The sequence below is a fragment of the Crinia signifera genome, chromosome 1, assembly GCF_055691185.1.
Source record: "Crinia signifera chromosome 1, ASM5569118v1, whole genome shotgun sequence".
In the NCBI taxonomy this organism is placed as follows: domain Eukaryota; kingdom Metazoa; phylum Chordata; class Amphibia; order Anura; family Myobatrachidae; genus Crinia; species Crinia signifera.
In genome coordinates this window covers 457,428,852-457,455,763 of record NC_139217.1, presented here as the reverse complement: position 1 = coordinate 457,455,763, position 26,912 = coordinate 457,428,852, and the positions used below count along the sequence as shown (strand labels likewise).

General features: G+C 47.2%; 2 protein-coding genes across 2 annotated transcripts in view; one reads left to right on the top strand and one right to left on the bottom strand.

Moving 5' to 3' along the window:
• POLI (DNA polymerase iota) overlaps positions 1-10,119 on the bottom strand; it is a 40,761-nt gene extending 30,642 nt beyond the window's left edge. Inside the window, exons 1-5 of the mRNA XM_083155202.1 lie at positions 9,793-10,119; positions 5,902-6,027; positions 3,903-4,067; positions 2,785-2,937; positions 176-412 (exon numbers count right to left, since the gene is read on the bottom strand). Of these exons, the coding sequence (XP_083011328.1) occupies positions 176-412; positions 2,785-2,937; positions 3,903-4,067; positions 5,902-6,027; positions 9,793-9,904 (793 nt within the window). The 5' untranslated portion in view covers positions 9,905-10,119. The remainder of the gene's footprint in view (positions 1-175; positions 413-2,784; positions 2,938-3,902; positions 4,068-5,901; positions 6,028-9,792) is intronic.
• Positions 10,120-10,178: 59 nt separating this feature from the next.
• On the top strand, positions 10,179-26,347 carry CACTIN (cactin, spliceosome C complex subunit). Its single transcript, XM_083155201.1, has 10 exons — positions 10,179-11,246; positions 13,257-13,698; positions 15,503-15,598; positions 19,003-19,148; positions 19,709-19,871; positions 19,957-20,071; positions 21,615-21,807; positions 21,896-22,018; positions 22,735-23,018; positions 25,607-26,347. Exons 1-10 carry the CDS (start codon positions 10,408-10,410, stop codon positions 26,095-26,097), a joined length of 2,892 nt encoding a protein of 963 aa, XP_083011327.1. The 5' UTR covers positions 10,179-10,407; the 3' UTR covers positions 26,098-26,347.
• Positions 26,348-26,912: the final 565 nt, after the last annotated feature.

Here is a 26,912-nt window from a genome sequence, read left to right as displayed (position 1 = left end):
GTGTATACTGCACTATAAGTCACAAGAGTACTACTAATATAGACCAATACCATGACATAGGGGAGAGAACATCGTTAGGGAAACTTTGATCACAAATAAAAAAAATGATATTGATTCCCCAAACACTGTTCTTCTCACCACGGAATACCTACAGGATTTAGAACACTGGTCTCACCTGGAATTCTGTTCACGTGGCTCAGACTGTTGATCAGGCGGCTGCAGCTCTCAGGGAAGAGGACAGTTTGTTGGTTAGGTTTAAAAGTCCCAGAAACCAGTTTGGAGAGCAGTTTATTCGACGCGATCCCAGCGCAGCCGGTAAGGCCCAGTCTGCTGTACACTGCTGCCCGAATGTCAGCTGCAACGTGAGACCCAGCAACCAATCGCCTGTGAGTCCAGTCACTAAAATGAACAACTGTGAATATAGAAGGTAGCTAGTGTTAGGGATCCCGACACCCGACACACATACTGGACACACACACACACACCTCTGCTCTGTGTGATAAAGATTGTTCCACCTTATAGGGAAAATGTACCCACTCCTTGTTCCCCCTTACATGGACTTTAGGAGCTGGACATCTGAAGTTACCCCTTTCGGATACAATCAAAGACCCTGCTAATGCAGAAGTGGAATCCTCCTGGTGTTGGTACCCAAAATTATTTAGGTTGGGTACACAATAGGTGATCTATCATCCGATTAAGTTGTGCAATATAGCAATTAGTGTGTTATGCCAGAGCGATATTTCGTTCTGTGAGCCCTGATCCAGGATCATTTAGTTTGTACACAGCTTTAGGTAAAGTAAGCAAGCAGTATGGGGCAAGGAGCAAGTAGCTTTAGGTAAAGTAAGCAAGCAGTATGGGGCAAGGAGCAAGCAGCTTTAGGTAAAGTAAGCAAGCAGTATGGGGCAAGGAGCAAGCAGCTTTAGGTAAAGTAAGCAAGCAGTATGGGGACAGTTTTTAATTCTACTTTATAACAGGTAGTGGTTTTATGATGGAATCTTTACAGTCTACTATTAAGGGACATACACATACACAGTGACGGGGGAGGCTGTGCTGAGCGGCATGCTTAAGAACACATCGCTGCACACCCGCAATGTGTGCTGAGCAATCAGTCCAGGCCAATGTTCTCTAGTGAGAGAACACTGGCGATGACTAGAATTTGTCGCGCGTACACACAGAGCGATCCGTGCTTAAATTCTAAGCGATCTAGTCAGATGGCTTAAAAATAGCCCTCACGTCACCCCGTGTTTATGCCCATTTATTACTTTGTGGTCTATTGGGGGTATGCAATCTGCTGCCGCTAGTTCCGACGTGGGAAATAGCAGCAGCTCCCTATTCAATGCTGTCATTAGCGACAGCATTGATGTGGGATCACGGCAGAATGGGCCCGACTTCAGATGCTGTCGGGCCCGTTCTGCTGATAACGGCCGTGGATTGTCGTTATCCGGGCTGCAGATCAACAATCGACGGCCGTTTTCACGGCCACACCCCCTTTGCGCCCATCAGCAGGCGGGACATTGAATCCCGTCTCTGTCGTTTTGCGGTCGATCTGACCGCAAACAGGCCCGGATCACGGCTGAAAACTACCAATGTCATTTTCTGCTATTTTATTTATTCACCTACTTTGCTGCTCTAGATGTCGACCTTTTGACTGTCGACCTAATGACCCTGTCGACCTAACCCCATGTCAACCTTCAGTCATATCGACCTTCATGAATGTCGACCAAGTGGCTGTCTATCCAATGGTTCTTGTAGTTTAAAAAAAAAATAAAAATGAATTATTGCCCCTAGCTCTTGTAAAGTGAATCGATGCTTAATTACAAAACACATTTATTAATTACTGTATTATTTTTTGAGTACCTCAATGTTGCCTTTATTTGTATATTATGCTAAATTCCTACCTTACTATATTATGGGGTCAATTGAATTGGTGGCGGCCATAAGTGTGGCGGTGTTGTTGGAGGTCTTTCGGCGCCATTACAATGGCAGCTCACCCCCCTCGCTCCTAACTAAATTGACCCCTTCTATAAAAACATTTGACCACTTCCAACCCCCTATCTCCCCCAATAGAACACATTTAATGAATAAAATCGGAAAGGTTCTGCTGCACCACTCAGGGGTGGATTGACCATGCGGGAAACCGGGCCATTTCCCGGTGGGCCGGCCTAAAACTCATTAAAAGGGGCTGGTCGTGCTCCCAGGCTCCCGTACCCCCTCCGCCCGGCAGCTGAAGAACAGCAGCAGGTAAGCCGCCCAGCATACCGCCGTGCCCCCCCCCCCCCCCCGGCATACCGCCTCCGCCACCCGCCCTCCCCCCCCTCGCTCTTCCGGGCTAGTTTCGTCACCCAATCCGCCCCTGCGTCTATTACAAGCACGTGCCTCCTGCTGCAGTAGTGATCGGACCTGCATCCTAGGATACCCACCATCATATGGTGCTATGCAAACCAGAAATCATAAGGCCAGAAAAGCTCTGCTCTTCCGACCTCCCAAACGGCGGCGGCGTGGCCCTGGTTTTTTTGTTTTTTAACTAGTGGAGGCCGTTGTCGGCCCCTGAATGGCAGCAGAGGATCAGTGATTGGCACCCTGCTTCCGTCGTTACAAAATGAGTTCTGCATATGCGCAAAGTACCTATAATGAGTGCTTTGTGCATGATAGATAATAATCACATAGAGGGGGCTGTAAAACATTCTACTGGCTACATACATTGTAGTTTTCCTAGTGACAGATGATTTGTTCCAGCAGAGATGCTCTATAGTACTGACGACACTAAAGTTACTACGTTCTCACGTTGATCATTGTACACATGACCGGACACCTCCACAGTGTTGTCAGCCTGCTGGTCCAGCTCTTCCAATTTCTTATCCACCAATTCTGTGACATCAACAAAGTTCTCATCAAATCCCAGTCGCTCCACCTTCGGACTGAACTCTTCGAGTAATTCTAAAATAAAAGAAAGTTACCAGCAGGAGCAGCCAACTGGCACCTCACAGAGGACAGAGCCGGTATATTATTTAGAAAATGCGTCACTCAAAAGGAACTTGAAAATAAACCAGGGTTGCTGACTTTTACAGTCTCCTCTCCGGGAGAACCCCGGAGAGGAGACTGTCAGCATCACTTCTGGGGGCGGGGCCTGATGGACACATCATCAGTCCCTGCCCCCAGTAATGCAAATCCCGCAATATGCGGGTCTCCGATGAGGGGGCGGGCTAAACACGCACAATTTGCATATTTAGCCCCATCCCTCCCGGTGAAAAGCCGCGAATCGCGGCAATTGAAAGCTTCTGCCACCAGGTACATGAGGCGGGAAAGGGGACCGCCGGAATCTGGGAGGGTTGCCCACCTTTCCGGGGGGCCGGGAGGGGGACCCGATTTTCGGGATCCTCCCGGGGTTGGCAACCCTGAAATAAACTTATTTTATGGAAAGATCATTTTTGTTCCGGATTAGATCATACTAGTTAAAAGCTTGTCAAAATGACGGTGTCTGCACTGTATCCCCAAACTCTGTCTTTGCAGCTCCCTCTCTCCATATCCAGGAAGGTTGAAACAGATCAGTGTCCCTGCAAATATTGCTTGCACTTTCTGTTAGGCCGGAGTAATTTGGTCTGTTGAGTGGCCTCTAGTGGCCACTGGAGGTACTTCACCATAGGAGAGGTTCAGGAACAGCGTTTCTGCTGAACAATAACCCTGCTTAAAGATTCCCTCCTCTATTTCTCACATCATTTGTCTAGTGTAACTCAGATACACATTACAAGGCATAAAATATCCCCAGGCCCCTGATTCTGTATTTAATGATGAGGTATGTAGTTCTCATCAGCTGTGGACGCTGACTGATGATCACATGACCTGCTTAGGCCGCGGCCTAAGTCCTCTGGTCAGAATGAATGGGATACGTTTAAAGCGGGTACCTGTAACTTTGTAGGAGGCCTCTCTGTAGTGTGTCAGGTCCTCCCCGCTGACCAGCACAAGCTGAGGGCACTTCTCCTTTGCTTTGCTAATAGTCATGCACTTGTCAACGCCAAACTTCCTGGCTTCATAATTACAGGTAATCACCAAATATTTCTGCTGGACACCTATAGGATAACGCAAGAGAGTTTATGAAGTAATATTGTCAATTGACACATTAATCCCAGAAAGCAGCATTAGCCCTAATGATCCCCCGTGGCTATCCAATTAGCCCTGATCTCAGGACATGATCCGAAAATTTGTTGTCACAAATGCAGCAGCGAGCACACAAAGGTCTGTGATCTTACCACGGGTTATATGGTGTTTATTTACTAAGAATAGACTTCTATTGAAGATGGGATGTTTCTATGGGCAACCAATCAGAATCAACTTCTTATTTATATTATTTTTAGCACCTTGTAGAAGATACTATAATAGACTGACTCTTATTGGTTGCCTACAGCAACAGTCCCATCTTCAATAGAACTTCCATCTTAGTAAATAAACTCTTATGTGGTTTTTGTATGAAAGCTAACTTTTCGGCACTAAAAAACAGGCTCTGGATTTTTAGGAGCCTGAAAAATTACACCCTCCCCCACGAACTAGCCAAACCATGCTAGAAAATTAAACTTTGACAGAAATGTCATCGCCCGATGGACACTCCGTCAGCTGCAGGGTGGAAATAAATCAGATGGGACTGCTTTAACGACCTGATATACTGCACTGGGTAAAAGTGGTATTTCTGGTGTTGATCATGGACTTGAGAAATACACAGGGGACATTTTTCGGATACAAGTTCTGGATGGACCAATTTTTACAATTTTTTCTTGCAAAGAATATAGATCTCCGGTTACTAAGATCTATATGAACTGACAGTGCTTGATGGAGAAGACGAGTCCGGAGCCAGATAAACAGCCCTAAGCCACACTATATTAACAGGCAACATAGTCCACAGATAAGACTATTGTCCTCTGAAAAACAAGGCGTAGGAGGGTCTACTGCTGTCAAGAGAGACACCACCATCGACCAAAGCAAAAAGGTGATCATACTGAAAGATGGAGATTCAAATATAAATTTGCCGGTAACTAGGATCCACTTGCCCATGTACACACTTATACACTAGGGTTCATATCTGTCAAGAGCTAATTAGCCTAGCAGTGTATGTTTGGCGTGTGGGAGTACCCAGAGGGAACTCAAGCAGGCATAGGGAGAGTATACAAACTACACAGAGTTTGGGCCATATGGAAAATCAAACCCATGACCTCAGTTTTCTGCAGTGGGTACATAAGATTAAAAGGGGGCAGATAGCAACCACACTATGGCAATCAGATGTTTCTTTGCTGTCAAGACATGATATTCTGTTTAAACACCAGGAGAACATCCTTCGCTCCCTCTGACCCACTTCTTTACAGGAAGTCTATATAAATTTGCTGTATAGGGCCTACGTCTCGCAGGATCAGAGAAGCTACTTTGTCCCAGAGCATACAGGGAGATGCCCAAAATGGGGCTGCGACCAGCGGGCGGCCATCTTCAAACTGGTCAAAGCCGAGGCTGTCAACTTAGAGCGACCAGCGGGCGGCCATCTTCAAACTGGTCAAAGCCGTGGCTGTCAACTTAGAGCGACCAGCGGGCGGCCATCTTCAAACTGGTCAAAGCCGTGGCCATATTTACTGTGGGTAGCACAGCCAGAGGGGAAAGCGGCCAAATCTGGACCGGCCCACCAGGAAATGGCCCGGATTCCCAGCGGGCCAATACACCCCTGGTTCTCACTATAACTTTTGAGAAATGCTGTACAATTAATGGAAAATGCAATACACTTTTCCACACCGCAGGGTAAAGATGCAACTGTCCCTCAATTTGTAGACACAAAGTAGGACACAAAATATATTGAAACCCCCCCTCCCCCCTTCCTTTGCCGCCATGAACAAATATTACAGAAAATCAGAAGAACATTAAATTTACCAAGAGGTTTATCCTTCAGGCTTGGGTTCCGGATCATTTCCACTTGTGCATAGAAGCAGTCCATATCCAGGTGTACAATAACCCTGCGTTGTTCCGGCATTTCCGATTTTGCAACATTTCTGGAAACTAGGAAATAAAAATATTATAATCATTTATTATTTAATTTATTAACAGTAAAATCTGTTCCCCCGACATTGACCGGGTTCGTCTTCAGAGGCATCCCTGGTCTCAAGGATGCATTGCACAGTTGCGTGGTTGATGTCATGATGTACCCAGCACATTGCATCCGTGGGACCGGGGAGCCATCTAAAGACAAACCTGATTGCTGCCAGGGGACCAGGTGAGAAACGGAGCAAGGGGGAACCCGAAATATTTAGAAATCCTGTGATTTTCGGCTTTCGGATAATTAATACTCAATATATATATATATATAACATAAAAGTAGGAGACAATAAACTGATTAAAAAAAATGGAAACTGTCAAAACAGTCCTGAAGTTCTACTAACTAAGTTCTACTAACATCTCATGTTTTCTGGACCACCTATGGATCTGTAGAATGTGGGGGGTATTCAATCTTGGATTCCGACTGTTGGAACATTCCAGATCAACAGGCAGAATTCAGAGTTCTGCCCGGTGAGTGTCAAAAAAGGGGGCGTCACCGAAAACGGCTGTGTATTGTAGAGAAGGGGCCATGAATTTGCGGCTGTTTCCGACAAAACAGATCGGACTTGTTTTGAAGTTGGATCTGTTTTGTCGAAATCCGCCTTTAATGCTGTCGGAAATTATATCATTATATAGGTGGCGGGAGCTAATTGCCCTGTTGAAAATAGCGCCCGGGATTGAATACCCCTCTGTATTGGTTTAGTTGAGTACACACTAGAAGATAAATCTGCCCATTAGTTGACCTGTAGCTATATCTCTCCTTGGATCGGGCAGTGTGTTATTGACGCACTCTGCCCTAGCTCTTGTGACTAAGATCATTTACATGCGCCCACCCCCTGGCTCCTGGTATTCTCGGTTGGCAGATTGTTCGCACACACAACTCAATGAGCCAATATATCTGTAGATGTATTGGGCATCAGCTAAACTGGCCAATAGTTTATCGATATATCAGCCATTCAATCGATTGGCCGATATATCGGCCAGTGTGTACCCACCATTAGGAATGAATGCATGTTTGAAAATATGAGTAAAGCTCAGTACACACGGAGCAATGTGATCGCTGAGCAATATTGGCTTAATATTGCTCAGTGTCCAGTTTTCACCAGCAATCAGAGAAACTGATGAAAAGGAGAAACTACCAGGGGAATCTGAAGGGGGGAAGCTGATCACTGGGAGGATGCTAGTAGCAAAAGCTCGAGAACTGGTTTATAAACCGAGACTCTTGTTTCCTTCCTTTTGAGTTCTACACCTATTTTCATTTTTAATTCACATTGAGGATAAGCCATACACCACTTGTTTTGTGAAGAATCTTAATTTCATTCATAATTTTAGCTGTTATAATGGGATTCTGGCACAGGTCATGAAAAGCAGACACTTCTGGAGGAATGAGTGAGGATGGGTATCAAACTAAACACACCAGTGGGGAGGGGTATCTTGACCAACCGCAGAGATGGAAAAACTAAGCGTTTGGACCAATTTCCAAGTTTATTTTGCAGCATGCAATGTAGGAGCAATTACTGCCGACCCAGTGAAGGGAATGCAGAACATTTAAGGAGTCATTTACACTACAGGGTATCCAGCAGAGCACGGTTATCTGTGGCGTTAAACTCATCTGTGTTCTACTGCAGAGTATCCAGATGTTTTAGTTATGCTTCCCTGCTGAAGTGTCTGGGTGTTCTTTCTATGCTTCAGTACCGTTTCTCCCCTACCACATCTCCTTACATAGATACCCCCTCCCCCCCCCCACCCCCACAATGTAGTTACACAGGGATTTATTCCCAGTTATTCATATGGCGCACACATATTCCGGGTATCGGTTGTTAGGTCTACTACAACTAGGTTGGCAAGCATTGGGTACACACCACTAGGTCGACAGGCAGCAAGGTCAACATGGGTCAAGGCCGACATAAGAATTAGGTCAGCATGGGGTTTTTCACTGGTTTATGACCCGAATGTCAACACAGTTGACATGGACACAGTTTGAAGTGCATCGCTCGGCACACTATTTTAGGTACTTGTTTCCTATCTGGGCGCCCACGATTTTAATCGCGGGCATCGGGGGTAAAATCGGGGCCATCGCGGCCAATAAAAAAATCGGCCGCGATGTGCCAGACGCGATGCCCGCGATTTTCCCATAGAGAACAATGTTAAATGCCTCAATTTACCCGCGATGACCGCGATTTACCATAGGAAACAATGTTAAATGGATCAATTTCCCCAAATTATCATAGGGAACAATGGGAAATGGGACCAAAACACCCCTGAACATAAAAATGTCCCCCCAAAAGTAGCTGACGCCACCCCGCCATCAACGTGAACCCGAAGCGTGGCGAGCGCAGCGAGCCCGCGAGGGGCGGCGGTACGCGTCCTCCGACCTTTTCATGCCCTACTATCCACGTCGGCGTGGAGTTGAGAATAGAATAGTGTGGCGAGCGCAGCGAGCCACCGAGCCCGAAGCATGGCGAGCGCAGCGAGCCCCGCGAGGGGACGCGGATACCTTCACAGGTAAACGCGTCCCTTCGCGGGCTTCCCAGGTGTCCGCGTCGCCATGGACACCTGGGAAGCCCGCGAGGGGACGCGTATAACTGTGAAGGTATCCGCGTGCGCTCGCCACGCTTCGGGCTCGGTGGCTCGCTGCGCTCGCCACACTATTCTATTCTCAACTCCACGCCGACGTGGATAGTAGGGCATGAAAAGGTCGGAGGACGCGTACCGCCGCCCCTCGCGGGCTCGCTGCGCTCGCCACACTTCGGGTTCACGTTGATGGCGGGGTGGCGTCAACTACTTTTGGGGGGACATTTTTATGTTCAGGGGTGTTTTGGCCCCATTTCCCATTGTTCCCTATGATAATTTGGGGAAATTGATCCATTTAACATTGTTTCCTATGGTAAATCGCGGTCATCGCGGGTAAATTGAGGCATTTAACATTGTTCTCTATGGGAAAATCGCGGGCATCGCGTCGGTCGCATCGCATGTCATTATAATGACATGCGATGTACCCGCGATGGGCGCCCAGATAGGAAACAAGTACCCTATTTTATTCTCCCACCACGCCCTAGTGGATGGTTGGGCATGAAATACTGCCTGTCGGCACGTCAGCTCAAAAAACAGTGAAAAGCCCCATGTTGACCTTTTGACTGTCAACCTTGCCCATGTCAACCTAGTCCCATGTCGACCTTATTGCTGTAGACCTAATGACCGTATCCACATATTCAGCAGCGCTTTATAGAGAATATTTTAACATTCACCTGCCCCAGTGGAGTTTACATTCTATAATACCTACCACTCATATTTTGGGATTGTTTTGCAGGGATACCTCCTGTTTTGCAGGGATACCTCCCCTTCTTCAGGTGATACCATCAGGATCTCTACAGTGAACCCTGGCACCCCAACAGGGGTCTCAGGGGACCCCAACATGTGGGCTAAGGGAACCTCGGTGCCCCAAAAGGTGGTCTCAAGGGTCCCATGCACCACATCAGCTTTCAGTGGGGAGACTGGAGATCATGCTGTAATGCAGGGGTTCTCAAACTCGGTCCTCAGGACCCCCACACAGGTCACATTTTCCAGGTCACCCGGCAGGTGCACATATTACTCATTGACACATTTTAAAAGATCCACAGGTGGATTCTGTAAGCAGACCTGGAAAACGTGCACTGTGTGAGAGGACCGAGTTTGAGAACCTGCACTGTAATGTAATGATACAGTAATAGATGGAGGGGGGTAAGTTACATGATGCAGGCGTGGGCTGGCGGCCGACAGTCTTATCAACCTCAGAGGCCTCCTCCCGGAACAGCCAGTCCGTCTCCTCGTCCTCAGACCCGTCCTCCCGCGGGGAGTCCATGGCTGGCAGGAAGGCGCCCCTGGCCCCTCACTCGTCTACATACATGACAGGACTCAGGAGCAGTACCGCAGCCACCACCGGCAGGGGGCGCTAACACGTGGGGCACGGGCAGGAGGACCCCGAGACCGAGCCCTGTATGAGGGAGGGACTGGACGTGGTGTAGGCGGGACTCATCGCTGAATACTCTGGGGGGCGGTGTATAGACGAGGGGGCGGGCTCCTTAGTGTTTACTACAAGTGGCTGTGTCAGGGGGCGTGGTGTAGGCGGCGCTCCTCAGTCAGCCTATGGGCACGGGACGGTGGAAGGACCCCTATAGTTGCCCCCGCATGTGCCTGTTACAGTGAGTAGCACTTATTGCCCCCGTGTGACCTCCGTGAGCAGCTTCCCGTAGGGGACAATGCCAACTCGGTGTTACACAGGCTGTGAGAATAGTGAGGCGATCTCCGTGTATCCGGCATAGTGGCGGACGCCGCAGGCAGCAGGACCCTTGTGAGGACGCAGACATGCCGCCGGGTTCCCCTTCTCCGGTAGGGACTGGTCGTTCCGGGAGATGGTGGCGGAGGAGCCGGAGTTCGGAGCGGTCCAGTAGCTCGGATTCTGGAGAGAAGAGGTCCCGTGACCGGAACTGGAAACGTTTCCACAGCAAAGAAAGGGAACCATGCGGGAACCGTTCCGACAGTCCAGATCAGAGGAGGCACCGGGCCCGTTCCGGCAGTAAGGAAAGCCCCGGTCAGAGGAGGCACCGGAAATGCTCCGGTAGTCCTGACAGCCCAGGCCAGAGGAAGCATCGGGCTCGTTCTAGCAGTAAGGAAAGCCCAGGTCATAGGAGGCACCGGGCCCGTTCCGGCAGTAAGGAAAGCCCAGGTCAGAGGAGGCACCGGGCTCGTTCCGGCAGTAAGGAAAGCCCAGGTCAGAGGAGGCACCGGGCTCGTTCCGGCAGTAAGGAAATCCCAGGTCAGAGGAGGCACCGGGCCCGTTCCGGCAGTAAGGAGAACACCGACCAAAGGAGGCATCGGGCGCGTTCCAACAGTAAGAAGAGCCCTTTGCAGAGGAGGCACCGGAACCGTTCCAATAGCCAGGAGAATACTGATAAAAGGAGGCACCGGGCCCGTTCCAGCAGTCCGGAAGGCCCTGAGGAAAGGAGGCACCAGAAACGTTCCAGCAGTTCGGAGAGCCTCGGGCAGAAGAAACGCCAGGTCCCTTCCAATGTAAAGGACAACAATGACAGGAGGCATCGTGCCCGTTCCAGCAGTCAGGAGAATACTGACAGGAGAAGGCACCGGGCCCGTTCCAACAGTCCAAAGGATTCAGGAAGAAAAAAGAAAGGGCACAGAAAATCCAGGTGAGGGCTACACTGAGTTTGGTAGATCTGTATCTTAAGCTGGGTACACACTGGACGATATTGCAAGCCGGCCGGCAGGGGTGTGCATCCCAATATTCCTGTCTACGACATCATCCAGACATAACGCATCAGCCTGACAATACATCAGATGCCTGATATATCGGTGCAGGTGACCCGCCGATTGCTTGTACTTTTGCTGCATGGACTAGCAACACTGGTATCACAGCTCGGTGGGCAAATTGAAATGAACACCCAGCTGTGATCTGAGGACTGACATATCGAGTAGTCCATTGGTAAATATATATGCTTAGTGTTCATTCTGGCACCCTGCAACTTTCAAAACCCGTGCATCGCTATCTACAGCGGCGCCGGGCTTTCCCGGTCACACCAGAGGCAGGCTTTAAAAGTCATGCAGCGCCCCGCTAAAACAGCCTAGCGGGAACACTAGGCCACTCAGTGTATGTGTGTGTATAGATAGATAGATGAGTGTGCTCAATAGTGTCCACCACCTATTAAACAATTCAACGTTAGACCAGATCAGAGGCAGCAGTATGCAGTCATTGTGTGTCTAGCAGCAGCAGGGTGTGAGTTTTTAAGATCTCCCTTTAAAATAAACTGATTAGAGGACCCACTTCTAAATTACGGTCATTGTCCTATATCTGTTGGAAAAATTTTAAATCTTTTCTGCGCTTTATTCGAACTTCGTTTTTCCTGCTGGAAATATATATATTTTTTCTCATATGCATTAAGGTCATCATTAAATGGAGATACCATTTAAAGTTCAACCTTAAAACCTGTATTCTATGGTTTAGAACAGGCATGTCCAACCTGCGGCCCTCCAGCTGTTGTGAAACTACAAGTCCCATCATGCCTTGCCAAAGTTTTGCTATTAGGGAATGCCAATACTGTGGCAAGGCATGCTGGGATGTGTAGTTTCACAACAGCTGAAGGGCCGCAGGTTGGACATGCCTGGTTAAGAATGTTTTTCCCCTGATGAAGTCGTTTATGATGAAACGCGTCGAGTATCATTCCATCTTGGAAGAACAGATATACGCAGCCTAGTGAGCATGTCTGAAATGGGCCCAGTGTGTATTAGTGTGACAGAAAACCGGAGGAACAGGAGAAAATACATAGTCATCTGGGAAAACCTACAAACTGCACACAGGTGGACCTTGACCTTTGTGCTGTTGCCACCTCTACCAGTATTCTTATTTAATTATTCCTCCTTAGTAATGATTACATAATTGGGTGTGCTGCTTACTGTGCCCGCTGAGCATACAGTACAGGAGTACTATTGTTCTAGTACGCCGCAACAATATACATAATTATTATATTCCTTTCTTATTCATTGGTTGTACAGTGGTAGTAAATCTCAACTGTCCACTTTTAAGAGTGTAAAACGCCACTAATTCTGAATATAGATTATTTATTAACCGTTTCTTATATAGCGCATACATATTCCGCAGCGCTTTACAGGGAATATTTGAACATTCACATCAGTCCCTGCCCCAGTGGAGCTTACACTCTATGGGGCAGATGTATTAATCCTTAACAAGAGATAAATGCAAGGGTGATAAAGAGAGATAAACGTCCAGCCAATCAGATCCTTACTGACTTTTTTCAAATACAGCCTGTAACATGGCAGTTAGGATGTTACATGTTATATTCCCTACCACATGTACACACACAGACATTCTAAGGTTAATTTTGTTGGGATCCAATTAACCTACCAGTATATTTTTGGAATGTGGGAGGAAACCGGAACCAAGCAAGTACGTGGAGAATATACAAACTCTGCACAGTTGGGGCCATGGTGGGAATCGAACCCAAGACCTCAGTGCTGTGAGGCAGTAATGCTTACCACTACACCATCATTCATTTCCATAAAATAAGTGTATATAAAAGCAAATGACAGACTGTTTGGTGTGATGGAAGCAGCAATGTGCAATGACTACACTGAATGAGTGAACAATTTGCCTTCATTTTATCTTTTTTGTTTTTTATTTGAAGATCAAACTCGGGTGAGAGAAGAAAGTCTCGGAAAGGTAGAGACGAGAGGCGACAAAAAACTGCCCGGTCCTCATCCGAATCAGAGAAAGAAGTCGTTGTCAAAGCGAGAACTCGTGAGAGGAGAAAGTCGGGATCCAGGTGTTCTGTGTCGTCCGTCTCCTCGTTATCACCAGCCAGGTCGCAGAGCTCAGAAGATGGGTCTAACGATGGCCTCAGTCTGCAGGAACTCCTACAGCAGAAGGAAGAAAAGAAGAAACAAATGGAGATGATGAAGGCTATGGAGACACCAGAGGAGAAGAGGGCCAGGCGCTTGGCCAAGAAAGAGGCCAAGGAAAGGAAGAAGAGGGAGAAAATGGGCTGGGGAGAAGAGTACATGGGTTATACCAATACGGACAACCCGTTCGGAGACAACAACCTGCTGGGCACATTCATCTGGGGCAAGGTTAGATTGAAAGAATCTGTCTAATTAGCTGAAGGCCTCAAATAAGCAAAGCTGGTTGCAGCATTGAAGTATTGACTGCAATACAGACCACATTGGTGGAAATGGATTTAGTGCAATATGCCTTTTAAATACATAGGGGTATATTCAATGCACTGACGCCGAGCTATAACGGAGAGCAGTGCCGATAGCTCGCCATCAGTATTCAACTGCCCCCTTCACTCGCCGTTTCCACCTCGTCTGCTCCCTGCGGCGAGGTGGAAATGGCGAAGCTTGTCACGAAATGCTGAATATGGCGAGCGGCCGCCGAGGGCATTGAATTCAGCCCATAGAGTAATAATGTAGCCATACATCGCTAATTTTCCTGTGTGCCTTTGTGAAGAGTGAGGGAAGATAGTGTTGTTACTCTTATATATTTCTATAGGAGTGTTCATTCTATTACCCCTCACCTCTCTTTCCTGCCAGCGGTGTCGCTCTCTGCTCTGGTGCTTCTAGAATACTCTGGTCTATAGGTAGCACCCACGCCCACCTGTCCTATATATTGGTTTTAATTATGTTCCTGACATTTCTTAGACTGCATGCAGAGCAAGGTGAGACCTGCACAAATGTATAATGGATTATCAGATGGGGGGGGGGGGGTGCTTTTCTGGGTTGTGGGCCCCCCTGGACTGGTGTGGCTGTTCGGCCTCAGGAGGAACACAAATTAACACTTCTTTTCATATTCACTTTCATCCCTATTGTGTGTTTTATTTCATTTCTCACCTTCACCTCTCACTACTTTATCTCTCATTTTTTTTTACCTCTCACTTACTTACCCCTGCTATCTTTAGCAGCCTCTCTCACTAACCTATCCTCACTTTGTTTCACTATATATTTCTTTCAGTCTTGTGTTGCCCTGGGGTCACTCGGCTGCACCGTTTTGGGGTGCCCTGTGCCCTAGATTTGTACCCCCCAAAATGTTAGGGACTTGCCCGACTAATGAGGTCACCTGGACGCGGTGGGCAAGCCATTACTTATGGCCATAAATAAGCGAAGAACCTCGCTAAAAATGCAAAATTTTATTGCAATAATTTAAATTGGGAGTTTGATTTGTGCACCTTTGACTTTGTATGCAGTTCTACTGAAAGGTCTCCGCAGGGCGCACCTCTCAATTGATGTGCACCCCAGGACCCCACCCCTCTATATCCAGTCTAGTAAGAATTGAGACTGCAGGAGATAGTTGCATGGATGAGACTTTTGGGGAAATCCTGGTAGAGGAAGGATAAGTCTTGTAATGTAGCTAATTTACATCAGGGGAGATGGGGAGAGGCTGATATTAACTGTGAGGCATGGGGAGAAAGGGATGGGATGAGCGATGGAAAGATCTATTGTTGATCATTAGGGCAAAACCATCCGCACAGCGAGCACATTAATTCACAAGCCGGGATTTCACTCTTGCGTGTCCGTGGCTTGTCTAAACGCTGGCCGCTGCACATTTGCTGCTGTGCAATCAGGTTGAAATCTGGCCCTTAGGGTGAAAGTGACGGATCCGGGATTGCGATCCGGGTCTGACCAGGCTAATCGATGTGAGAGGAGTAAAACTGACAGTGATTGTGCTGAGAAACGTGTGATAAGAATGTGGGCATTGTATATTGTCATAAAATATTGTCTAGCTGTTGTATGCAGCAATTTTGTCCTTTTTCTTTACCTGTTAGACCGATGTTTCCCTCCCCCCCCCCCCCCTATATGTAGCACCCAGTCTGACTGTGGTCATTGGCACTTGTTCATTGAAGAAGTGACGATCTAACGAGTGTTGTACTTTATACAGGCATTGGAGAAGAAAGGGATCGGCCATCTCACGGAGAAGGATCTGAAAGATCGGAACAAACTGATCCAAGAAGATAATCGCTTGGAACTTCAGAAGGTGAGCTCAGTGTGTGGACGATGTGTCATAGAAACAGAATTTGACGGCAGATAAGAATCACTTGGCCCATCTAGTATGCCCCTTTTTTAAACATGTTACCTCAAACCATATTTGATCCTTATTTTTTTGTAAATTGTCCTACTGTGTTATCCTCTACCACCTCTGATGGGAGGCTATTCCACTTATCCACTACTCTTTCTGTGAAGTAATTCCTCACATTTCCCCTGAATCTTCCTCCCTCTAGTGTCAGTGCATGTCCTCGTGTTCTGTTGCTCCTCTTCCTGTGAAGAATGGCTCCCACCTGTACCTTGTTATAACCCTTGATATATTTGAAAGTTTCTATCATGTCCCCCCTTTCCCTTCTCTGCTCTAAAGTATACATATTAAGATCTTTTATTCTTTCCTGGTACGTTTTGTGATGTAGGCCATGCACCATTTCCGTTGCCCTTCTTTGTACCATCTCTAATGTATTTCTATCCTTCTGGAGATATGGCCTCCAGAACTGAACACAGTACTCTAGATGAGGTCGTACCAATGACCTATACAGTGGCATTATTACTTCTTTCTTTCTACTGCTGATACCTCTCCCTATGCAACCAAGCATCTGACTTGCCTTCATTGCTTTGTTACATTGCCTACCTGCTTTTAAGTCCCCTGAAATAGTGACACCTAGATCCCTCTCTTCCTCTGTAGTTTCCATTATAGTGCCATTTATACTATATTTAGTCTTTGGATTTCTGAGACCCAAGTGCATGATTTTGCTTTTTTTGGCATTAAACTGTAGTTGCCATGCTCTTGACCATTCCTCTAATCTACCTAGATCATCAATAATTGGTTTTACCCCTCTTGGTGTGTCCTACCCTGTTGCATACCTTTGTGTCATCTGCAAAAAGGTACATTTTACCCTCAATTCCATTTGCAATAGACCTGTCATGTTTCTGCCATGCAGAACTTTGATCCTATTTCCTCAGACGTGTGTAAGTTCCAAATAACTGTACTCTGTTGTTGGAATAAGGTCTCACATTTAGGATAATTACACCTGGTTAGGGTCCTCCCCATTGGACGACCACACACACCCTGTAGTGTAGAAATCTCTCGCACAGCGCCTACTGATCCTTTCGGATCAGCTTTCAAGCAGTCCTGGCTACATGGTCTTTGTTTAAAACTGTGTTGATTTACTATAAGTGCAGAATAGTTTTTTTTTTTTTTTTTTTTTTTTTCAATATCTTTTTATTGGTTTCGAAAATAGTTCAAACATACAACCAACGTAAGCATTATGGAATACTCAATGAAAAGTACATATCAGCTGTACCACTTATGTAACAATAAAAGAACATATTGTGTCTACTTTATCGGTTTCAGGTGATCTTTTTCTGAAGCATATCTTGTCTTTGATTCACACAATGCAAACTCGAAACAAACTACAATACATGTAAATAGCCCATAGGAATAGTATGGGGGAAAAAAACAGAAAAAATTAAGGAAAGGAATATTCAGAGAAAAGAAAGGGGGGAGGAATTAGAGAAGTAAAGGGGATTGTGGTTGGTAATATAGCCATCTATATTTAATTATTCGCCTGGTAAGTCTGTGTAGATTTAAACTCCATCCATGGGAGCCAAATCGCCGCAAACTCCTGGGTGCGTTCTGGAGGTACTCTCAGGTCTTCCATAGTCATATATAAATCCACTCGTGCGAACCATTCTTTAATTGTGGGGGGGGGGGGGGGTAGATCTCCAGTGTACCGGTATAACGGCTTTCGCCGCACCATTCAGAAACTTTAGTAGTGATTTTTTGTAGGACCTCAGCGCACCAGGGTATAGGTTTAACAGCCAAAAGGAGGGGTTATCAGGTACGTCCGATTTCACTATAATCTTAGTAGTTGACATAACTTGGTCCCAAAAAGGGCGGAGCGCCCCACACAACCACCAAATATGCAGGGGTGAGCCAACTCCATCATTACATCTCCAGCAGGCATTCGTTACCCCAGGGAACATTCTTGCAAGGGTTTTTGGGCATCTATACCACCGTGAAAGAACCTTAAATTGGGTTTCAATTACAGAGTAGCTGAAAGAACTGACAAAGGTGGCCTGGAACATTTTCGACCAAGTCTCATCGTCTAATTCCAATCCCAGGTCTCTATTCCAGGCCCGGGCATAGGTTGGCAATGCATTATATTTATTTTCTATTAGGAGAGTGTAGCCTCTCGAGAGCAGGTGTAAAGGGCGCGTTGTTTCCCTGCACATACCCTCAAAAGGTGTCAAGGCTCGGCCAGCTGCCTCACGTACATCCCTCCCTTGCACAAAGTGTTTAAGTTGGAGATATCTCCAAATCTCTGATGGAGGTGCAGAATAGTTTTTAATTTTGCTCTTGGTAAATAAAGTTGGTATAACAAGTCTCCTTTGGAACAGTACTACAGTCTGATAAGATGTTTCTCTACTGTGGAGAGTAAAGTAGCACACTGTTTCCGTATATAATAAATATAAACCGCCCCATGACCTCACACACGTGTGTATTTCTTTTCATTATTATTATTATTATTATCCATTTCTTATATAGTGCAGGAAGTTCCGTTTTGCTTTGAAAGTTGTCAGTAGCTGATGTATCTACCAGTAGGAATGCAGATGCCGGCTGTGCGCATTTACTTTGGCCAGTGCCTGTTACACTGGCATCTATTCTGTCAACGTATACATAAGATTGCATGCTTTTGCGTTCTAGAGCAGTGGTTCTCTGCTGTCTTGCACCTGGTTACCCCGTGGCAGCCCGTTTTTCCATATCTGTACCCCCAACCTTACAACAGAAGAGCATTAGTAGCGTGTATACTTTCTATTTGATAAATTGATTAGGTGCTACTGTATATAAAATCAATAAGGTGCTTTAACCCATCCAGTGGTGACTTTTTTTTTTTATTTTTAAGGAGCGCTCCCCACTGGGTGAGTTTTTCTGGGGAGCGCTCCCTAAAATAAAAAAAACACCACTGTGTCCCTGGGTTCGGACGGCGCAGCTGAACTGTGTAATAGAGCCGCTGCCTGGCCCGCTATGTGCGGCATGACGTTTCAAGATCACGTCGCACACAGCAGGGGGAGGGAGGCAGGGCCCGGGCAGCAGGAGCCAGGCAGCCGCTGAAGCTGAGTGCGGCGCTGATCTCAGCAAGAGGGAGCGCAGGCAGTGGCACTCCCGAGAATGGAGTAAATACCCGAAAATTCGCAGGCGTACCACTGAAGGGGTTAACTAACAAAAATAGAGAAATAAAATTAACTAGACCTATATTGGGGTTCTTTTGCCTTATCTTGTGTTCTATGAGGCTAGAGATTGCCAGGACACCGTTTTTTCCTTATCAGTCTAATTATCTGGATGTCCCGCCCCAGGCTGACGTTAAAGACGCTTTTTTATTTTGTCTTTTAAAGGTGAAGCAGCTTCGTCTAGAGCGTGAGCGAGAGAAAGCCATGAGAGAGCAGGAGCTGGAGATGCTGCAGCGAGAGAAGGAGGCGGAGCACTTTAAGACGTGGGAGGAGCAAGAAGACAACTTCCATCTTCATCAGGCAAAACTTAGGTTTGTCCTGCTATTTGTGTCTGGAGAAATATGACGGGATATTCTGTAGTGTTAGGTGACCGTATGACGGATCGACTGTGCCGCAAATAGCACCTGGCGATCGCCTATAGCAGGCATGTCCAAACTATGGCCCTCCAACTGTGGTGAAACTACATGTCCCAGCATGCCTTGCCACAGTTTTGCTATTAGGGGATGCTAAAAACTATGGCAAGGCATGCTGGGATGTGTAGTTTCACAACAGCTGGAGGGCCATAGTTTGGACATGCCTGACCTATAGGGTTTAATGACCTATGCGTACTCGCGTGTCAGTCGTCGGCGCACTAGTCACGGCATGGATGAATGCAGCTACGTCTGAATGATTTAGTGCAACGATACATCGGACATCCCCTGTTGTCATTATGTACCGCCTTCACTCTGTACATTTTGATTAGTTTTATATGATTAAAAAGTCTTCAGTAAGTAACCGTCCTTTGCACTTATCCATGTCTCTCTGACTGAGGCTGGCCAATCAGGGAAGGAGGCGGATTAAATTAATTTACATATTTCATTTCGATCTATAGATCCAAAATCCGGATAAGGGATGGCCGTGCTAAGCCCATCGACCTGCTGGCAAAGTACATCAGTGCAGAAGATGACGATCTGGCTGTGGAAATGCACGAACCCTACACCTTTTTAACTGGGCTCACTGTGTCTGATCTGGATGATTTGCTGGAAGACATCCAGGTGGGTGGTTTTCTCTAGGGAAGGTCTCTTTCCTCCATAACCCGCACGGCCTGTGCATCATCATTTTCGTTCCGTTTCTTTTCAGATTTACATGGAGCTGGAGCAGGGGAAGAACGTTGATTTCTGGAGAGACATGACGACCATCACAGAGGATGAGATTTCTAAGCTGCGCAAGCTGGAAACGTCCGGGAAGGGACCAGGTGCGTTACAGGAGATCTCTTATGCATACGATAGATTGTAGATAACTCGGCTTTACATTACACTGCTTATTGGGCCCATAACTGTACAGTGTACGGCCGTGCCAGAACCGCAAGTATTCTTCTGCCAGGAATGAGAACTTTCAGCGTGCCCATCTGATGCCATTGTTGTTACTCTGCTATGGCAGTGTCGGGTAATTGGTCTGTCTGATTTACCCACATAGAATATGATCTGTAGATGTCATCCTATAATTCAATCTTTACATTTTAGGTCTGTCTAGTGCAGGGGTCCTCAAACTATTTTGCTCTGGGACCCCATTAGACTAAACAAATTACGGCCCTCCAGCTGTTGTGAAATTACAAGTCCCATGATGTCTTGCCACCGTTTTGCTATTAGGGAATGCTAAAACTATTGCAAGGCATGCTGGGATGTGTAGTTTCACAACAGCTGGAGGGCCATGGGTTGAACATGCCTGGTCATTGTGATATATAACACTTTGGGATTACCGTTCATGGATCAGAAAGTGCTGCTGAGAACGTCATTTTCAGCACCAGTTTCCTTCTTTTTTTTTTTTTCTTCTTTCTTTCCTCTGTTTAATTTTTTTGTTTTCAAAGCAGTTCAGAGTGTGTGATCCAGGAGCCCTGGCGGCTGTGTGATCCCAGGAGCCCTGGCGGCTGTGTGATCCCAGGAGCCCTGGCGGCTGTGTGATCCCAGGAGCCCTGGCGGCTGTGTGATCCCAGGAGCCCTGGCGGCTGTGTGATCCCAGGAGCCCTGGCGGCTGTGTGATCCCAGGAGCCCTGGCGGCTGTGTGATCCCAGGAGCCCTGGCGGCTGTGTGATCCCAGGAGCCCTGGCGGCTGTGTGATCCCAGGAGCCCTGGCGGCTGTGTGATCCCAGGAGCCCTGGCGGCTGTGTGATCCCAGGAGCCCTGGCGGCTGTGTGATCCCAGGAGCCATCACCTTTGTGTGTTTTGCATAAACACACAAGGGGGGGGGGGGGTATGTGTCGTTGCGTCGACACTATTAAGGTCAAAACCTGAAAAGGGTCAACATGCCTAAGGTTGGTAGGGTCAAAATCAACACAAACATTAGGTTGACAGTCAAAAAGCTGACATGGGTTTTTCATGGGTTATTTTTGTTTTTGTCCCGAATGTCGACAGTCGACATGGTGGTTACGACCATCGAACGAGTTCTCCAACACTCGCAGATCTGAGACACCTCTGTGGGGGAAGCGGGCGGACAGCTAACATCCACTGGTGTCAGCTGCCCAAACCCCTGCACCCGCGTCACTGGGGGAACGCCCATGAACGCTGGGCGTTCCCATGGGCTCTGCCTGCCAGCCCACACACTGCTAGGTGCTAATGCAAGGGTGAACTTGCGTTTTGCCATGCCCACTCACACCAAGCGTATAACTGCGCATGCACAAACGCTAAAAATCTGTCCCCCGTGCGAATGTGCGGGGGGGGGGGGGGGGGGGACCAATTCAATTAGACTGCACAGGGAGATTACAGAGCATAGGTGTTACTTACTTCCCTCCTGTCTTCTAGGGGAGAGACGAGAAGGGGTGAATGCGTCCGTCACCACAGATGTGCAGGCCGTGTTTAAAGGAAAGACCTACAGCCAGTTACAGGTCATTTCTCAGGGGATTGAGAGCAGGATCAGGGCTGGAGGACCCAACTTGGATATCGGCTACTGGGAGAGCCTGCTTCAGCAGCTGCGTGCTTACATGGCACGGGCCAGGTAAGTGACACGTTGTGTGGCCGCAGCATGTGTGGTCCTGTGGATGAATGCCGGCTGTCACTCATGTATTTCCCCATCACATCGGCAGGCTGAGAGAGCGGCACCAGGATGTCCTGCGCCAGAAGCTGTTCAAGCTGAAGCAGGAGCAGGGGGTAGAGAGCGAGCCCCTGTTCCCGATAATAAAGCAGGAGCCGGATTCCCCCAGTGACAGGTATTAATTACCAGTTATTTATATAGCGCACACATATTCCGCAGCGCTGTACAGAGAATGTTTGGCCACGCAGCCAGACAGTCTAGGGTTAATTTTGTCGGGAGACAATTAACCTACCAGTATATCTTTGGATGTGGGAAGAAATTCACGCAAGCACGGGGAGAACATACAAACTTATTTTCTTTACCGCCTTCACTTTGGACCGTTTTGATTTGTTTTATGTCTGCATCCGTAGCTAACTGTCCTTCACCGTTCACACTTATCATTTGTTTGCCTCGAGTGTACATAAGCAGGTTATATTATGAATGGCATTTCTATGTTTCACCATTGATGGCCTTTGCAACATTTTGACTGATTGTGAGATAGGCCAATCAGGAAGGAGGGTGGCGCTATATGTGTATAGTCTCTCTGACTGAGGTCGGCAAATCAGGGAAGGAGGCGGAGCTATGCAGACCTTACCCTCTGCCTTTGATGGCAAAACCCCCAACTATGAGTGACAAATCACTGATGGATGCTAGGAACCAATGGTAGGTGGCCATTCCTAGTTCTTATGATTACAAGATCTAAAATGAACTTTAATTCTTATCTGTGAATATACAAATGTAACAGTGGAATAAATAAATTGTTTTGGTGTACGGTTAGTCATTAGGTGCCTAAATTGGCAGCATTTATGTCATCGGATATCTGCATCTATTTAGTTGTTTTGTTCATCTCAGGCCGGCTAGAGAAGAGCCTACCTCCGCGGATCCTGGCCCTTCAACGTCTGCCACCGAGCCTGAAGAAGCTGGCAGTGCCCAAGACGGAGAAGCGAAGGATGGGGCTGGCGAGTCGGTGCTGATGGAGGAGGACCTAATACAGCAAAGTCTTAATGACTATGATGCCGGCAGGTACAGCCCCAAGCTGCTAACCAATCAGGAGCTGCCTTTCGATGCTCATGTCGTGGACTTTGAAGAAGACCAGCAGAGGCTTGTACTGTGCCGGCAGCAGCTGCAAGTGACCGGTAAGGGCAGGGGTGGGCATGACATGGTTTTATAACCATTTGCCTTGACCGTGTTGCTAAACATATCCGAGAAATGTCCTATCTAATGAAGTGTATTGGGATAGGATGAGGAGTCCGGTCCGCCATACCCCTAATATAATAATTCTCCGTAAGACGTGGGTGGTAGATGACTGATAGGATCTTATTAGATGAATCTCCTAAATTAGGCCAGTTTGTTTGGGATTATAAAATCAACTAATGACCTTTCGATATGATGGATAAGAAGAAAGCTTTAACCCCCATCACTCTCTACTGCATTCTGTCCCCTGCCTGCCCCCTTCTCTTTACCGCCGAATGCTGCCCGTCTAATGCCAAATTGTTTTCCTCCTTCCGCTCTTGACTCCAAGGTTTTGCCTGTGCTGCTACTTACCACAGGAACTCTCTCCCTCTCCTAGAAGTCTCTCCACCTCTCTTCAAGGGGGTAAATTTTACTAATGCTTCTAAAAATTAAAGGTGGTGAAGCCCATAGTAACCAATCAAATTTTGCCTAGCATTTCTCTGTTGCATACTAAAAAATGAGAGCGAGAAAATCTTATTGGTTTCTGTGGCAAAGCATCGCCACTTTGTAATTTATAGAAGATTTAGTAAATCTAGACCTGACGCGCTAAACAGGCTCTCAAAACAGGATGCGGTCCCTGGGTCGACAATGTCGACATCGACCACTATTAGTCGACAGTGACTAGTCAACACCTAAGAATGGTTGACATACTGTAGGTGGACATTGACAGAAGATCGACACAAGCTTATGGTTGACATGAGTTTTTAACATTTTGTTAGGGAAAAAAAGGGTGGTTTTTCATACGCAGTGTATGCTGCACACCAATTTGCTTTGCCTTAGTTGTTGGATTATATGGCGGGGAATCCCTTCATGTATAATACAGCTCTTACACAATGCGTTTCGGACCGTGTTCCTTTGTCAAGTGTGCGGCTGGGCTGACATGTTTTTCGTTGGATGAACCAACACGTAAGCTCATGCCAACAGCCTCATATGGTGTGTTATTGGAGCCCTCATTGAACACTTTATATCGCTGCACCTGCGTGGTGATACAGTATGTGTCTATGGTTTTTATAGATGTTTTATGGGTACTTGTTTCCTATCTGGGCGCCCAGGTTTTCTACGTACGGCACCGTAATGAAATCGGATCGCATCGTACACATACACGATATTGAACGATGCGATGCGATGCGATCCGATTCGATTTCCCATAGGAAACAATGTGAAATGGCTCAATTTAGCCAAATTATCATAGGAACAATAGTAAATGGGCCAAAAACACCCCTGAACATTGAAATGTCCCCCCAGAAGTAGTTGACGCCACCCCGCCATCAACGTGAACCCGAAGCGTGGCGAGCGCAGCGAGCCCGCGAGGGGCGGCGGTACGCGTCCTCCGACCTTTTCATGCCCTACTATCCACTAGGGCGTGGAGTGAGAATAGAATAGTGTGGCGAGCGCAGCGAGCCACCGAGCCCAAAGCGTGGCGAGCGCACGCGGATACCTTCACAGTTATACGCGTCCCCTCGCGGGCTTCCCAGGTGTCCATGGCGACGCGGACACCTGGGAAGCCCGCAAAGGGACGCGTTTACCTGTGAAGGTATCCGCGGGGCTCGCCACGCTTCGGGCTCGGTGGCTCGCTGCGCTCGCCACACTATTCTATTCTCACTCCACGCCCTAGTGGATAGTAGGGCATGAAAAGGTCGGAGGACGCGTACCGCCGCCCCTCGCGGGCTCGCTGCGCTCGCCACGCTTCGGGTTCACGTTGATGGCGGGGTGGCGTCAACTACTTTTGGGGGGACATTTCAATGTTCAGGGGTGTTTTTGGCCCATTTACTATTGTTCCTATGATAATTTGGCTAAATTGAGCCATTTAACATTGTTTCCTATGGGAAATCGCATCGCATCGCATCGCATCGTTCAATATCGTGTATGTGTACGATGCGATGCGATCAGATTTCTCTACGGAGAATAGCATGGTGCGCAATTAACTTAGCGGGCGCCCAGATAGGAAACAAGTACCGTTTTATGTGTGTAAGTGTGCAAATCCTGATATTCATGAGGATAATTCAAGTTAACTAATCAATAACCAACCTTTTGGTTATCTATCCATTTATTTGGTACTTATATGTTAGTTGGGCGCCCACTATAGTTAGTACGCTCATACCCCCACTATCCATGTCGGCATGGAGTTGATTTTATATAGTACAGCGAGCCACCGAGCCCGAAGCGTGGCGAGCGTACACGGAAAACGAAGCAAATAGCTTAGTGGGCGCCCAACTAACATATAAGTACCATTTATTTAAATTATTTGGATATAAATCAATCAGAAACGAAGCGCTCAGCTGTCTCACCCCCCCTATATATTCTTCCATCGTTACACACAAGTAATTAGTGTTAACTTGTTGTGGTGCGATATAGAGCTGCATCTTTCTGTGTACTGTGCTATCCCTATTCAAAATCTTTGAATCTTTAAAATCTGCCATTTAGTTCCTACCTGTCCCACGATACCTAGTAATGGTTTATGCTATAACTGTTGGTATTTGGCCATTTCCAGGGGATGCCATCGAGAGCCCAGAAGACATCTTCATCCGGAAGGCCAAAGAAGGAATGGACGCGGATGAAGCTCAGTTCAGCGTGGAGATTCCAGTCACCAGCAAAGCTTACCTGTGGGCAGACAAGTACCGGCCCAGAAAACCTCGCTTCTTCAACCGTGTCCACACCGGCTTTGAGTGGAACAAGTACAACCAGACCCATTACGATTTCGACAATCCTCCTCCAAAAATTGTGCAGGGCTACAAGTTCAACATTTTCTACCCAGACTTGATTAATAAACGGTCCACTCCTGAGTACTTTCTGGAGGCTTGCCAGGACAATAAGGACTTTGCGATCCTGCGGTTCCATGCAGGGCCTCCTTACGAAGACATTGCCTTCAAAATCGTGAATCGGGAGTGGGAGTATTCCCATAGACACGGCTTCCGCTGCCAGTTCTCCAATGGGATTTTCCAGTTGTGGTTCCACTTTAAGAGGTATCGCTACAGAAGGTGATGGATGATTACTTGGACGAGACTAAATTAAATATATTTTTTTTGGGGGGGGGGGGAAGGGGGGGGCGGCATTTGTAAAATAGCTCCAGGGGGTAAAGGGCCTCAATTTGGAGCCAACACTGATCTATTTTAAAACTAAAACCTGTTGCATATGTTTATCCGCTTTACCAACTTCATATTTGGTTTTATCCTTTTTGTTTTTGTTTTTTACAAATAAAGAAGAGAATGGTCAGTCTTGATCTATCTTGATAGATGCAGTGTTTTTGAATCTTAGTAGTGCAAGACTAAGAAAATCTATGTGTGGGGGAATCGCTAAGACTTGGAGAGAGATAAAGTACCAGCCAATCAGCTCTTAACTGCCATGTTACAGACTGGGGTTGAAAATTACAACTGGGAGCGGAATGTATTGTACTTTTAGCGATCCAATTTGGCCCCAGCCCCGAAGGTTGGGTTTGTGCAATGTTACCTTTGATTGAGATTGTGTATGTGCTTCCCTCTGATTCGTCCATGGCTGCCACACCCACCAGCCCTAGTAGTTCCATGTACACCAGCCCCATGCTAGATGGAAGAGATCTGTCGGGCACAGGCTTCCCGTCCCTATACCCACATCTTACAATCACAGAGTATTTGATACGTGTCCACAACACTCCCAGTAGTCAGAGTGGTTGCACGTGATTGATTGCGTTGTCTCCAACCGGATACTCCTTACTTCAGAGAGCCTGATCTGTCTAATTCCAAGTATAGGGCAGCCGCAAGCAAACGTGTGTACGGTCTCTTCTGTGCATGTGCTGTGTGCAAACACTGACTGTTTGGGGG